This window comes from Rattus norvegicus, chromosome 7 (genome assembly GCF_036323735.1).
Source record: "Rattus norvegicus strain BN/NHsdMcwi chromosome 7, GRCr8, whole genome shotgun sequence".
NCBI lineage: Eukaryota > Metazoa > Chordata > Mammalia > Rodentia > Muridae > Rattus > Rattus norvegicus.
The window spans coordinates 116,307,627-116,320,594 of record NC_086025.1 but is presented as its reverse complement, the minus strand read 5'-3'; the positions used below and the strand labels follow the sequence as shown (position 1 = coordinate 116,320,594).

Below are 12,968 nucleotides of genomic sequence, written 5' to 3'. Positions count from 1 at the left end.
TTTTGATCACCTCATGTAGGAAGACACTGTGTGGACTGGTCATCGAGTAACTGCCTTTGCCATCTGGCTCTGAACTCTGTCACCTGACTGCAGAGACTCAGGTTGGGGTGGCCTCCTCAGCTCACCTGTTAATGACAGGAGGCCATCATTTAGCGTCCACACAAGGAACTTTACACATGTAACCTGAGGTCAGCCCATAACTAGGATGTCCTGTTAGCCCATGCAGTTTATACACTGTGTGATGTCCTTGTGCCCTCACACAGCCTAGAGTTTTCTAACAGAGCTGAGATGCAGGCTCCATACAAGTGGGTTCGCTTCACCACAGCTTGGTGTTTTTTTTCACTGTAGGCCCAGTTCTCGCCGGAAGCCAGAATACGAGCCCGTTGGCAATACAGATGAAGCCCAGAAGAAGTTTGGCAATGTCAAGGCCATTTCCTCGGACATGTACTTTGGCATACAATCCCAGACAGATGTAAGGGCTCAGAGAATTCCTATAGGAACCCTGAGAACCAGGAAGGAAGCTTAGCTGTGGGGACCTTGTGAGGACAGGCTGCTGAGAGAGAAGGGACCTGGCCAGACACAGGACTGGAGCCCAGGCCTGCCTGAGGCACCTGAGACACTGAGGAGTCAGGGACCCATCTCATTGCTGTCCTGCCTCTCTAGGGCGAAGACATCAGCTGGTAGCTTTTGAGTAAATCTAGGAGGGTTTTTTTTTTTTATCAGCAATTGCTTTTAATCAGTTTAACCACAGTTAAATGAAGCCTGGATATGTTTGTGGGCAGATGCTGCATCGTCCAGCTGTCCCCTGTCTCAGAAAGTCTGGCTAAACTGAAGCCAAGCTCTTGAAAAAGCACTTGCCTAACACACTCAAAGCCCAGGGGTCCAACCTCAGTACCCCGCCCCACACACACACACACAAAGCCTTGAAGCCATTCAAATTGATGTGCTAAGTGGTGTGGACATTCTTGGTTTTTTTTTTTTTGTTTTTTTTTTTTTTTTTGTTCTTTTTTTTCTGAGCTGGGGACCGAACCCAGGGCCTTGTGCTTCCTAGGTAAGCGCTCTACCACTGAGCTAAATCCCCAGCCCGGTGTGGACATTCTTAAGGAGTAGCTGGAAGCAGTGTGTGAGCTCTGGCTGCCCTTCACACTGATCACATCGGCAGTCATGTGGGATGCTGCCCCACCCACTGGTCACCTCCATCATTGCAAAACCTATCTCCAGGCCCTGGCTTGGGGTGATGGGAGGTGGAGAGCCAAGGGAACAAACTCATTCCCATCTCTCCAGCAGTTCTTGGAGTCTGACTCTGTGTCTCTTTCTACCTAGTTTGAAACCCGGGCACGGCTGGAGAGGCTCTCCACCAGCTCCTCCATTAGCTCTGCAGATCTTTTCGATGAGCAGAGGAAGCAGACCACAGGTGAGGGGCTCATGGGGCTCCAGGGCATCCACAGCCCCAACACGTGCGTCCCTGCAGGACCTCTCCCTTCCCAAGATTCCGTGCCCCAACACCTTATGCCTGTGTGAACAATGAGAGCTGAGGTGTCCCCTGAGACCAAGTCGTGATGTTTAGGCCACAGCGCTCCAGTCATCTGGCCACTAAGTATCCAGAGCGTTGTTCATAGAGCAGGCAGGGGGTTCCTGTGACCTGTGAGATGCCAGCCACTGGCTGGCTAACCTCTGCCTCCAGCCTGTGGAGTAGTTGACCTGAGAATCCCAGGAGTCACCTCACAGGCCCTCAGCCCTCAGGGTGCACGGGTGGGAAGGAGTGAGCTTTCCTCCAGGAAAGACACACTGCAGCTTGGAAATGGGGAGGTGGAGAGGAACTGCCTAACTCCACTGCCCGGCTACAGCCCTCCCCAAGGTGTCTGGTCATCCCAGGGCTGGAGTCCAGCCATGGGCTCAGAGTAGGCCCTTCACTGCCCACACAGTGTATCTCCTGCATTTACCTGTGTACTCCCTATCCCGTGAAACCTGCATGAACCCCCACACAGCCCACCAGGTCACAGGGTGAGCATGAAATGACAACAGCCTTTGAGGTCATTTCAGGAAAAGAACCAAGAGAAAGAGGTCTCAGGAGCCAGCGTTGCAGGCTGAGTACTCCCTGCCTACTGGTTTGTGCACTTCACAACCAGACTGGCTTTGGTGAACAGGAGGCCTGAATGTATGTGTGTGTGTGTGTGTGTGTGTGTGTGTGTGTGTGTGTGTGTGTGTGTGTAGGTTAACCATCCTGATGGCCACACTGCCTCTCAGACATGTGGATTGGATGCAGCTTCAACAGAGAAGGAATAGGGTAGTGTCAACTGTCTAGAACTTTCTGTGTGGAGGTTTGGGCCTTAGATACAGTAGCACTGCCAGCTTCCAGCATGTGCTGGCAGAGAGGCTGGCAGAGTGGCAGAGTGGCTGGCAGGTAGGCAACAGTGTTCAGAGATACAGGTGGGCCAGCTGACTGGTCTGGTGCCTGACAGGGCTGGACTAGAGCCCTGGCTCCCCAGGCCCATCCTTCCTGACCTCAGCTGCAGGGGCTTCCTGAGCTCAGCTGCAGGGGCGGCTGTTCTTGGTCAGTCACTGCCCAGTGAAGCTGTAGCTAGAGCAGCCCTGCCTCCTGACTTCAGGCTGACCCTCAACTCACATCCTAGCCTTTTGTCAGGCTAGCTTCCTGCTGTGATGTGACCCGGGCATAAAGGCATTTAGCCTCCTCAAGCTCTCCCCTAAGAGTGCCTGCCCTGGCAGTGCTGGAGCCAGACAGGTCAGTCCCAAGACCAAGGTTGCTGAAGTCTCTGAATGCTTTTCTAATCAATTTCCTGAACATTATTGTTAAATACAAGAAAAGGAGAAAAGAAGAGAGCTCTTTGAAGCAAACACACCCTTCTGCCCCTCGCATTGTTACAGAGCTAGGGCCAGATCAGATTTCTTCCTGCCCCACCACAAAACAAAGTCCACTGAACTCTGATACTGGGTCCTTAGCAACTGCAGGTTTTGTGAGGTACTCCCTAGGGTGCCAGACCATCCCCTAACTATGGCTGGTAGTCTGCCTTGAGCAGAGCTTGCCCCTCTACTGAGCCCAGGTAGGTGGAACTGTTGTGGCTGGCTGGCTGAAACCCACCCTACTCCCATTGAGACATCTGCAGCCACCACCCTGAGCTGCTGGATGGCCTTACAGAGAGGACTGCTCATTGCTATCCTGGAACTCATTCTGTAGACCAGGCTGGCCCTGAGCCGCCTGCTAAGAACTCCTTACTTGGCATGCACTTCAGCAAAGAGCCTACGCTCGTGTTCAGAGCAAGTCTGTGGCCTCATCCGGTAGGGGTCAGATCAGGCAGACTGGGGTTCAAGGTCCATGTATGAGCTTCCTGGGAAGTAGATGCTTTGTGGGGTAGTGATTAGATATTGTGCATGGTACTCAGGGCTGGACCCTACTAGAGAAGGTTGATTGAGTGAGGAGCATGGAGAGCACCAAAGCCACCAGCACAGCAGGGCCAGGGATCATGTGAGCTGTGGACTGCCCTGTGTGGGAGGGATGGGGTGTGCAGGACCCCAGACGGCAGGCAGAGTAGGGAAAACTGTGACAGCCATGTTAGAAAAAGGCCCTGTCCCACTTTCCCGCTTATCCCTTGGGGCTTTTAGCATGTATGATTGTGGTGTGTGTGTGTGTGTGTGTGTGTGTGTGTGTGTGTGTGTGTGTGTGTGTGGAATCTTCCTCCTTCACTCTTCACTGGTTCTTTGAGGCAGTTCACATAGTCCCCCTTGCTGTGGTGGCTGAAGGAACTGTGTGTTGGGACCAGTACTTCCCACTGAGCCCTGCCCTACTGTAAGGTCCCTCTCTCTGGACACAGCAGATGCCTAGGAGGAGGGCAGAGAGCAGGGTGGGGTCACTGAGCTACACATGTCCTTAGAAGAGGTGCAAGCTGGCATTTCTGTGTACAGGAAACTACAACCTCTCGAACGTGCTGCCCAACGCCCCAGACATGGCACAGTTCAAGCAAGGTGTGCGCTCCGTTGCTGGAAAACTTTCCGTCTTTGCCAATGGGGTCATGACATCCATTCAGGTGAGTAAAACAAGGCTGGGGTTCCCAGGGGCCCTGGAGCTGCAGCTGTGAGTGGGGGCTGTGCTGCAGAATGGCCCAGGCTTCATGAAGGGCTGGAGCCATGGAGTATACTGTCACCCTGTCTGTCACACTGTCTGTCACACTGTCTGTGATCTCAGCCACTCGGGGCTGAGGCAGGTAGAGCCTGAGTTCAAGACTTGTCTGCGCTGAGATCCTGTTTTCTAAGTTCTTACTGGGATTCATATATTTCCCCGGATCTGGGTTTAGAATGGAGAATTATTTTTTTTTAATGTAGATTCATTTGTCTTATTTTATAGATAAGAATGTTTTGCCTGTATCATGTACACATGTCTGCATGCCTGGCCTCAAGAAGGGATTAAGTCCCCAGAACTGTAGTTACAGATGGTTGTGAGCTGCCATGTGGGTGCTGGGAATCGAACCCAGGTCTCCTGTAAGAGCGGCAAATGCTCTAAACCACTGAGACATCCCCCAGCTCCATAGAAGATGTGGAAACCACCCACTATCTCCCTGTTCTGGGGTAACCTCTGTAGCGTTTTGCTATGTCTTGTTTTACTTCTTTCTATTTATTTTTTTTTAAAGATTTATTCATTTATTATATATAAGTACACTGCAGCTGTCCCCAGATACACCAGAAGAGGGCATCAGATCTCTCCACAGATGGTTGTGAGCCACCATGTGGCCGCCGGGAACCGAACCCACGACCTCTGGAAGAGCAGTCGGGTGCCCTCAACCGCTGAGCCATCTCTCCAGCCCTCTATTTATTTTTTTGAGTCATGGTCTCTCTGTGTAGTCTTGGCTGACTGCTGATTACTATGTAGAGAGCCCCCTGCCTCTGCCTCTGCCTCTGCCTCTGCCTCTGCCTCTGCCTCCTGAGTGCTGTGATTAAAGGAGTGTGGTATCACACCCAGCATTTTGTTTTGAAACAGGGTCTCACTATGTATCCTAGCTGGCTTGGAACTGGCTTTGTACCCGGTTAACCCAGAACATGGAGCTCTTTGCCCTCCTGGATCCTGGGATTTCAAGGTGTACACCACCATTCCTGACTGCGTATATTTTTAACGGAAGAGGGAATTCTATTGCTGTATGACTGTATTTATTAGTGTACACTCATTGTACATGGTCCTGGTTACTGAAGGACATTTCATAGTGTACAGAATGGACCTGATGGGTATCTCCCCCACAGCTCTACCCTCCACCTCACCCCCTTATTCCCTAGAGAGTTCCTCTTCTGCTTTACACTGTATGCACACACATCGTTTACACTGTATGCACACACATCCTTTACACTGTATGCACACACATCCTTTACACTGTGTACACACACATCCTTTACACTGTGTACACACACATCCTTTACAGTGTATGCACACACATCCTTTACACTGTGTACACACACATCCTTTACACTGTATGCACACACATCGTTTACACTGTATGCACACACATCCTTTACACTGTGTACACACGCATCCTTTACACTGTGTACACACACATCGTTTACACTGTATGCACACACATCCTTTACACTGTGTATGCACACACATCCTTTACACTGTGTACACACACATCCTTTACACTGTATGCACACACATCCTTTACACTGTGTACACACACATCCTTTACACTATATGCACACACATCCTTTACACTGTATGCACACACATCCTTTACACTGTATGCACACACATCCTTTACACTGTATGCACACACATTCTTTACACTGTATGCACACACATCCTTTACACTGTGTACACACAATCCTTTTATGTATCTGTAGAAAATACTTGTCTTTCTGTGTTAAACTTAATTCAGCTCATATACAAGAAGGTGAAGGGGCATCCTGTTTATGACAAGGAGGCCGTCTCAGCTTGTGTAAACAGCTTGCTTCGGAATCTTCTTGGTTATGTGAAGTCATTTTAGAAGCATTCTATTAGGATGAAATGTGACCCTGAGGAGTTGACTGAGTTGACATTGCCACTTATGGGTCCACAGAGGCTTCTAGTCTACAGACCAACCCTGCTGTGGCCTTGATGGGAATGTGAGGGAGGAGAAAGCCTAAAACTGCAGAGGCTAGGGGCTCTCGTCCCTCTTCTCTTCTCCCTCCTTCCTCCCTCCAGTGGGCATTTCTTCAAGTCCTGCTGGCACCAGTGCCCTGCCAGGTAGTTTCTCTGTTTTGTGGGTGTGACCTTTCTGTATTTAGAGTCCTCCCAACTTGTGTCCCCATTTATAAGTGAAGAAGCAGAGGCAGAGGTTGAACCTCTGCTAGATGAGCAGGGACTTCAGACAGATCCCTTGATGCTCCCCTCACAGTGCTCCCTGGACCGCTCAGAACATGGCCCTCCAGGAGGGGGCAGCCCCTGCCTTGCAATCTAATCCCAAGCTGGCCTCCCACCCCCACTTCCCCTCCTGGCCATGAAGAGGCTGAGGCAGTGCTGGCACCACACAGCTGCTCTTCGTGCAGAGACGGTGGCCGCTGACAAGAGCCAGATGTCCCTCATCAACAGCGATTGCATGGCGTGTGCCTGGAGGAGACAGATGCAGTACTGGTAGTAAATGTTGGTCTGGTTCTCTTTAGGATCGCTACGGCTCGTAATCCTGGTACCAGGCTGTGTCCAACCTGGTAAAACTCCTCTTCAAATGGACGGGAGACCACATCTGGCTGTGCGGAAACCCCAGCTGCTTTGCGGGCCGGCTCTACACATGTGCGGGCAAGGCACCTGCACATTTCTGAGTTTGCGTGTTTCCTTTGAGACATCTCGTTTCTGTGTAGTGGGGCTTTGCTTTCATCTCTGGTTTAGGTTAGCTCCTTTGCTTTACCCTTGGGCGGCTTTAGTTCTAAGAACTGGAAGCCTGGCTTCTGGCTCCTCCACCTCAGACTGGGAGTCACCGTCACCGGGACTCGTGATTATCCGTGGACTGTGGGCTCAGGGCTGCCAGTACCAGCTGGTGCTGGATGGGCTAGGGAAATAAAGCCACAACCGTGCTTCTCCCTGCAGAGGAGCAAAACAAGCAAAACAAAACAAACAGGACCAGAAGTGCCCAGCCCCTTGCTGACAGATTGCTTCCTGTGTGTGTCCCCACACAACAAGCTTTCAGACAACACACACGTAAAGCCATCTGTCACTCTGTAAATTATTTTGTACATTCTCTACTCTTAAGTGTTTCCCAGTCAGTTCCTTTAACAAACATGAGCTTCCATGATGCCAAAGGAGTTCACTGCCACCTGGGAACAGATAGGGTGTCGCCCTGTGAGAGGATGAACGAGGCCAGCTGAGGGCTCCCAAGTGCACTTAGACATCAGCAGTTCCAGGAGCACAAGCTGAGAAGGACGGCACTGTGGCATCAGGACGAGGCTCAGACCCGGGGAGAGGGTGATTATAATTGGGTAGTTTTGTTAATATTTTTTTATCTTGACCTTGATGTTCCAAAAGTTACAGGATAGATGTAAATCGATAAACTAATTTGGCTGTGTTTTAGACAGCACCAGAATATATTCAACGCAGTAAAATATATTTGAAATTTGATGAACCAAAAATGTGATTTCAGATGACTATTTTGTGACTCTTTCTTAAAAGGTCTGATTTGTAGACTTCTAAATACAGCGCACAGCACAGCAGACCGTGGTCTGTTTTGTCATTCCTCAAGAGCCTTTGTAACGACTCACTGGACACAGGCATTGGGTGACTGCCCCTCGCTGGTCACACTGTGTTACCTACAGGTGGGACTGAGAGATGCAGTGGGCGGGCGGGTGCCTCTGGGAGGGAAGGAGGCTTCTGTGACACAACTGGTAGACAGCCTTTCCCCGCACACTGGAGCCACAGCACATGGGATTTAGTGTAGGTTGGAATGACAGGATCAAGATATGCTGAAGGTGGATTTTCCCAGAAGCCTCCATTCCTGACATGCGGAGAAGGGGTGCTGTTGGTGTTACCCCTTTTCCCTTTTTTTGTTTCAGTGTTGGGCTGGGAGCCAGGGCCTTGAACACACCTTGAACGCTGTCATCTTTTGACAGGGATGCCCCAAGGACCAGCTGTTGTTCACTTTAGGAACACTCCTAGGGGACATCAAATACTAACAGCCCACAAGCTACTCAGTGGCAGACACAGATCTGTCCAAACCCCATCCCACAGTGAGCCCTGTGTGCATCCCCATGTAGCCTGTGAATTCTATCTTATCCCCAGGCAACTGGACCTCAGCCCCGACTTGCTCATCTGTGCCCAGGCATGGAGCCTTACTGGGCAGCTTCTGGGGTGTCTAAGTGTGGGGACACACGGCTGAGTGCTGTGCTGTGCAGCAGTCCACTAAGCCGATGACCAGCACTGCCGGTCCAGAGCCCCTGCTATCTGTGGGGGTGGGTCGTGCAGTGAGGCGATATGGCTCAGCCGTAGAGACCCTTAGGTTTCTACCATACCAACATTTCGTAAAGCTAGTTGGGTTTGGGGGAGTTCTTTGTTTGTTTTACTGTTATTTACTTTATTTACTTTATGTGTGAGTGTTCTATCTGCATGTACACCTCCATGCCAGAAGAGGGCTTCAGATCCCGTTACAGACGGTTGTGAGTCACCATGTGGTTGCTGGGAATTGAACTCAGGACCTCTGGAAGAGCAGTCAGTGCTCTTAACCTCTGAGCCATCTCTCCAGCTCTTTAAAGCTAATTATTGTTGGCTGAATGAAACACACTTTGGATCTACTCTTTTCTAAAAAGATGAGGACAACTGAAGAGATGGCTCAGGGGTTAGAGCACAGATGCCTCTTCCAGAAGACCTGGATTCAGTTCCCATCACCCACCTGAGGGCTATAGCTCCAATAAGTCCAGCACCCTCTCTGGCTTCTGTGGGCACTGCATGCACATGGCATCCAGACATACATGTTGGCAAAACACACACAAACAGTAAAGAAAAGGAAGGAAAGAAAGGAAGGAAGGGAAGGAAGGAAGGAAGGAAGAAAGAAAGAAAGAGAGAGAGAAAAGAAAGAAAGAATGTGGCCCAGCAACAGCACTTGCCTATCATGTTCAAAGTCAAGAATAGACAGAGGAAACCCATGGCAGGAGCTGCAGAGAACCCATCACAGATTGGGTCTCGGGCTGTGGGAGGCGTTTCTAAGAGTAGCCACTGTTGTGTAGGAAGCCCAGAGATCCAGGTAACTCCTCTTGGAGCCTTTGTGTGTCCAGAGAAGCCCTGGAGACAGGCTTTGGCAAGCAACATTTTCTCCAGAACTCTTAGTTAACACAGTGTCGCCGAGTAACCCTGGGAGGACTGGAGAGATGGCCCTGCTGGTAAGAGCACTTGCTGCTCTCGGAGGAGACCTGAGTTCTGTTCCCAGCCCTCACCTCACTCAGATGGCTGACAACCTGCAATTCCAGCCCCAAAGCACCGATGCCCCTTCTGCCTACAACATGTGTGTTTCACACACGCCTCACGCTTCCACCTCTGAGGCCAGCCAGCCTACAGAAGTTCAGAGACAGCCACAGCCATATGGTGAGATCCTGTCTCAAAGCAACACAAAGGGGCGAATGCCAGCCAGGAAGACTCCACTGAGATCCAAAGGGCCCCAGACATCACCACCCTGCACTAGGGTACTGTGCCTCCAGTTCTGGGGAATCTGAGGCCTCTTCCCTGGGGTAATGAAACCTAAGGGGCCCTGGGCAAGGCCCCCCTGTCCTCTGGAAGCTTGTGGAACACCTTACACATCCACTTTTCTCTATACGTAGTCTGCCAAGCTGCAGTCAACCTCTCTACCATCTCCGTCAAAGTCCCTGCAGTCATTCAAAGCCTGCCTGTGATCCCAGGCCACCAAGCCACCATGCTGCAGTCTCTCTAGCCCCTGCCATCTCTCTCCATCAACTCTCACTGTGGTCAGAACCTTCTAGGCCCTGCTGTGAGGCCCCTTGACCCTTCCACTCCCCAGCCAATTCCACACAGGCCTCCCAGCTTGTCTCTGACTTGAAACATAAGTGCCCTGGGGACAAGTTTGTCAGTCTGTCTTGTTATCAGGTAGCATTTTGGCAGCACATTGAAGATCCTGAGTCACTGCTCTGTTGGGAGGAGCCACAGGGATGATGGCAGACACTGAGGCTACGCTGGGGCGCTGGCACAGCTTTAGTCATTGTCATCCTCTCCTCAGGACACTCGTTCACCTTTGCTAACAGGCTTTCCCTGTCCCCCACCCCACTCCTGACATATGTCTCAGGGGAGCAGAGGTGACAGCCTTCAGTGGGGACATGTGGATTGATGTCTATATGCCGGTGAGGGCAGGAACAAGAGAAGGCAAGGCCTGTGATTGGGCAGTGAAAAAGAAAGGCAGGGACAGCATTTAAAAGGAGGGAGAGAGGGAGAGGAGGAACGAAGATGGAGAAGGAGAAGGATGACCCCCGGGTGGCTTTAAATGGGTAGCTAGGAAAATCTTATAAGGGATGGATAATTTCAGGACAGTTTGTCTTATCTAGGTGGGAAGTTTATATCAATATTAATTGGAACTGAGTTTATCGTGTGGACATTTTTGTGGAGTGTAGAGTTATTGATACAAATCTAACTGATAAATTACAAGGCTTCTGGAGTTTTGAATTTACTGGGATACTGGGAGTTGTGACTTAACCACAGGGGGCAGATGCTGGGAATGTGAGCAGAGTCCATAGCAGAGAGCCACGAAATAGATGGCTGCCACCATGCGGCTAGCCATGGAGGCCACGAGATAGATGGCCACTAACGTGGGGCTAGCATGGAGGCGGGGAGACCGCAGGGCTCAGAGAGTAGCATAGGTTGGTGATCAGTTTTTTATTACTTATGACTACGGGGACTGGCTGGATCCTGAGGCCTGTGTTTGCACTTCTGTGTACTCTTCCGGCCCAGCTTGTCCCCTTGTATGTGGTTCAGGTCCTTTGTTTCACCCGCTGTAGAAACTCGGTGGTTGTAAGACCTGCTGCAGGCCCAGCACAGACTGTCGAGCAAACATACAAATGGCTCTTCTGTGACGTCCTGTGCTTGGCATGTCTGCTGCTCCTACTGAGGCAGCTAAGGTAACATTGGGGTGTTGTCCAGAAAGAATGGCTCTGGCCTCACTGAACTGGCACCGGGTGCTGCATCTGGGCTCTGGGGCCCTTCCCACCCCTGTACCAAATGACTTCCTTCACCAATATGACTTCCTTCCTCAGGTGAATCATATCACACATCCCCAGCCCCTTAACACAGACCCCAACTGAGGAACCCCTGTACCTGATGGGACTCCAGCAGCCCTCATCTGTATCCCCTGGGAGTTGACGGGCGTTTCCTGCACCTCAACAGGCTTCACTGCACTTGGAAAGTCCCTACTTGCGTGGCCACCCAGAACTGGTGACTGTCATTACTCAGTCATTCACACCAAGCTGGGATGTTCCTGTCACAGACTCTACAAATGGGTCCTCGGCTTGCCATAGCTAGTGTTTGCTCTCCTTGACCTCCTCCCTACGTACCACTCTGGCTCTCCCGGTGGCCCTGGTGAATGTCCAGGGGAGAAGAGTCAGTCTGTAGTGACAGGAAGATGGCAGCAGCTGACCCTGGTAATGGTGAAGCTGTTTGCTGGAAAGTGTAAATGAAGGATGAAGAAGTCAAGGGCCAGCTAGCCATGAGGGATTGGCATGAGGCAGGTGGAAGAGTTAGGGCAAGAAATGGAGGGTTCTGGCTTCCAGAGGTGTCTGCCTCTGTCGGGGCTCAGAGGACGGCAGCATGACAGAGGCCCATGTGAACTATCAGGGTAGAGCTGGCTTTAAAAGACAACAGACTAGGACTACCCAGGGCTAGGACCACCAATACAAGCCAGAGGTTAGTCGAGGAAGAAGCAGATACAGAAAGAGAGAAGGACCAGACACAGAAGGGGTAGACAGTTCGTCGATGGGGCGTCCCAGAGCCAGTTGAGAAAAGCTTCAAATGCAGAAGGGCAGTGAGCGACTATTGGTATAAACCCATCATCCAGTGAGATTCAACAAAGTGGAGACCTCCATGTTCAGGGGACTGGGAGGGGGCTCAGCTGGTAAAGTGCTTGACTAGTGTATACAAGGCCCTGGGTTTGATTCTCATCACAGCATAAACTGGGCATTGATCCTAGCACTCAAGAGGTTGAAGCAGGGAGCTAAGAAGCTTGGGGTTATCCTGAACCACATGGTCAATTTGAAGGCATGGGCTATACAAGGTCTTGTCTCAAACGTTAAAAAGAAGAAGTAATTTTGTATTTAGTTGCCGTAACAACACAAAGCAGCATCAAGATACAGATGTGTTGAACATCTCCATATCACAATGACCCCAGGAGCCAGACCCTTGCTCACCATCTCAGTCAATATCATGGGGTGACTTGCTCTCAACATGGCTGCCCTAATTCCAGCCATAGAGTTGCAACTCCCAGCAGGGAGAGGGAAGAAAAGCGTATATGCAATTCTGGCTTCACCTTTGCCTCTTTCCCCATCCCGCGCACTGCACCCCCACCCCTTGCCTCATAATGGCCACAAATTGCTACTTGAAGCTGCTAAGGAGGAGGGAAAGGCCTTGCATTGCCCCTCTGCAGACATAAAATTATACTGGGAAAGAATGGGCAACTGGGAGACATGAGGACCTGAGTTCAGATCCCAGCAGAGAGGAGACAAGTGCAGGGGAAGGGCAAGTGAGGCAACTGTGAGCTCAACTCTGAGAACACAGAGCCAGATTCCTGGTTTCCCTCCCCCATCCCCAGACTTGGGCCGAGATGTATTGGCTGCTGGCCACCAGCCTTTGTTCCATGGCTTCAAAAGGCTCTGATCTGCAAGAAACTTTAATGGCCCTTTTCCTTTTGGCCTCAAACAGGCAGTTTATGTGCCCTACCCCACCTCATAGACCTTGAAGAAGAAAGGGTTTGGCCAGGCCCCAAGTGAGCCAGGTCTGCTGGCTTTTCAGAAGAAAC

General features: G+C 51.0%; 1 protein-coding gene across 7 annotated transcripts in view; it reads left to right on the top strand.

The window, feature by feature from the left end:
- The window catches only part of Arfgap3 (ADP-ribosylation factor GTPase activating protein 3), a 46,305-nt gene extending 38,706 nt beyond the window's left edge, over positions 1 to 7,599 (top strand). For 4 of the 7 annotated variants that reach the window (XM_039079783.2, XM_039079782.2, XM_039079784.2 and 1 more), the window contains exons 13-16: positions 349 to 472; positions 1,324 to 1,414; positions 3,922 to 4,043; positions 6,640 to 7,599. In XM_039079783.2, coding sequence (XP_038935711.1) covers positions 349 to 472; positions 1,324 to 1,414; positions 3,922 to 4,043; positions 6,640 to 6,657 — 355 coding nt within the window. In that variant the 3' untranslated portion in view covers positions 6,658 to 7,599. Of the gene's footprint in view, positions 1 to 348; positions 473 to 1,323; positions 1,415 to 3,921 lie in introns of all 7 variants that reach the window. The other 3 variants (XM_063264156.1, XM_063264154.1, XM_063264155.1) reach the window with 1 other exon arrangement.
- The last annotated feature ends 5,369 nt before the right edge of the window (positions 7,600 to 12,968 follow it).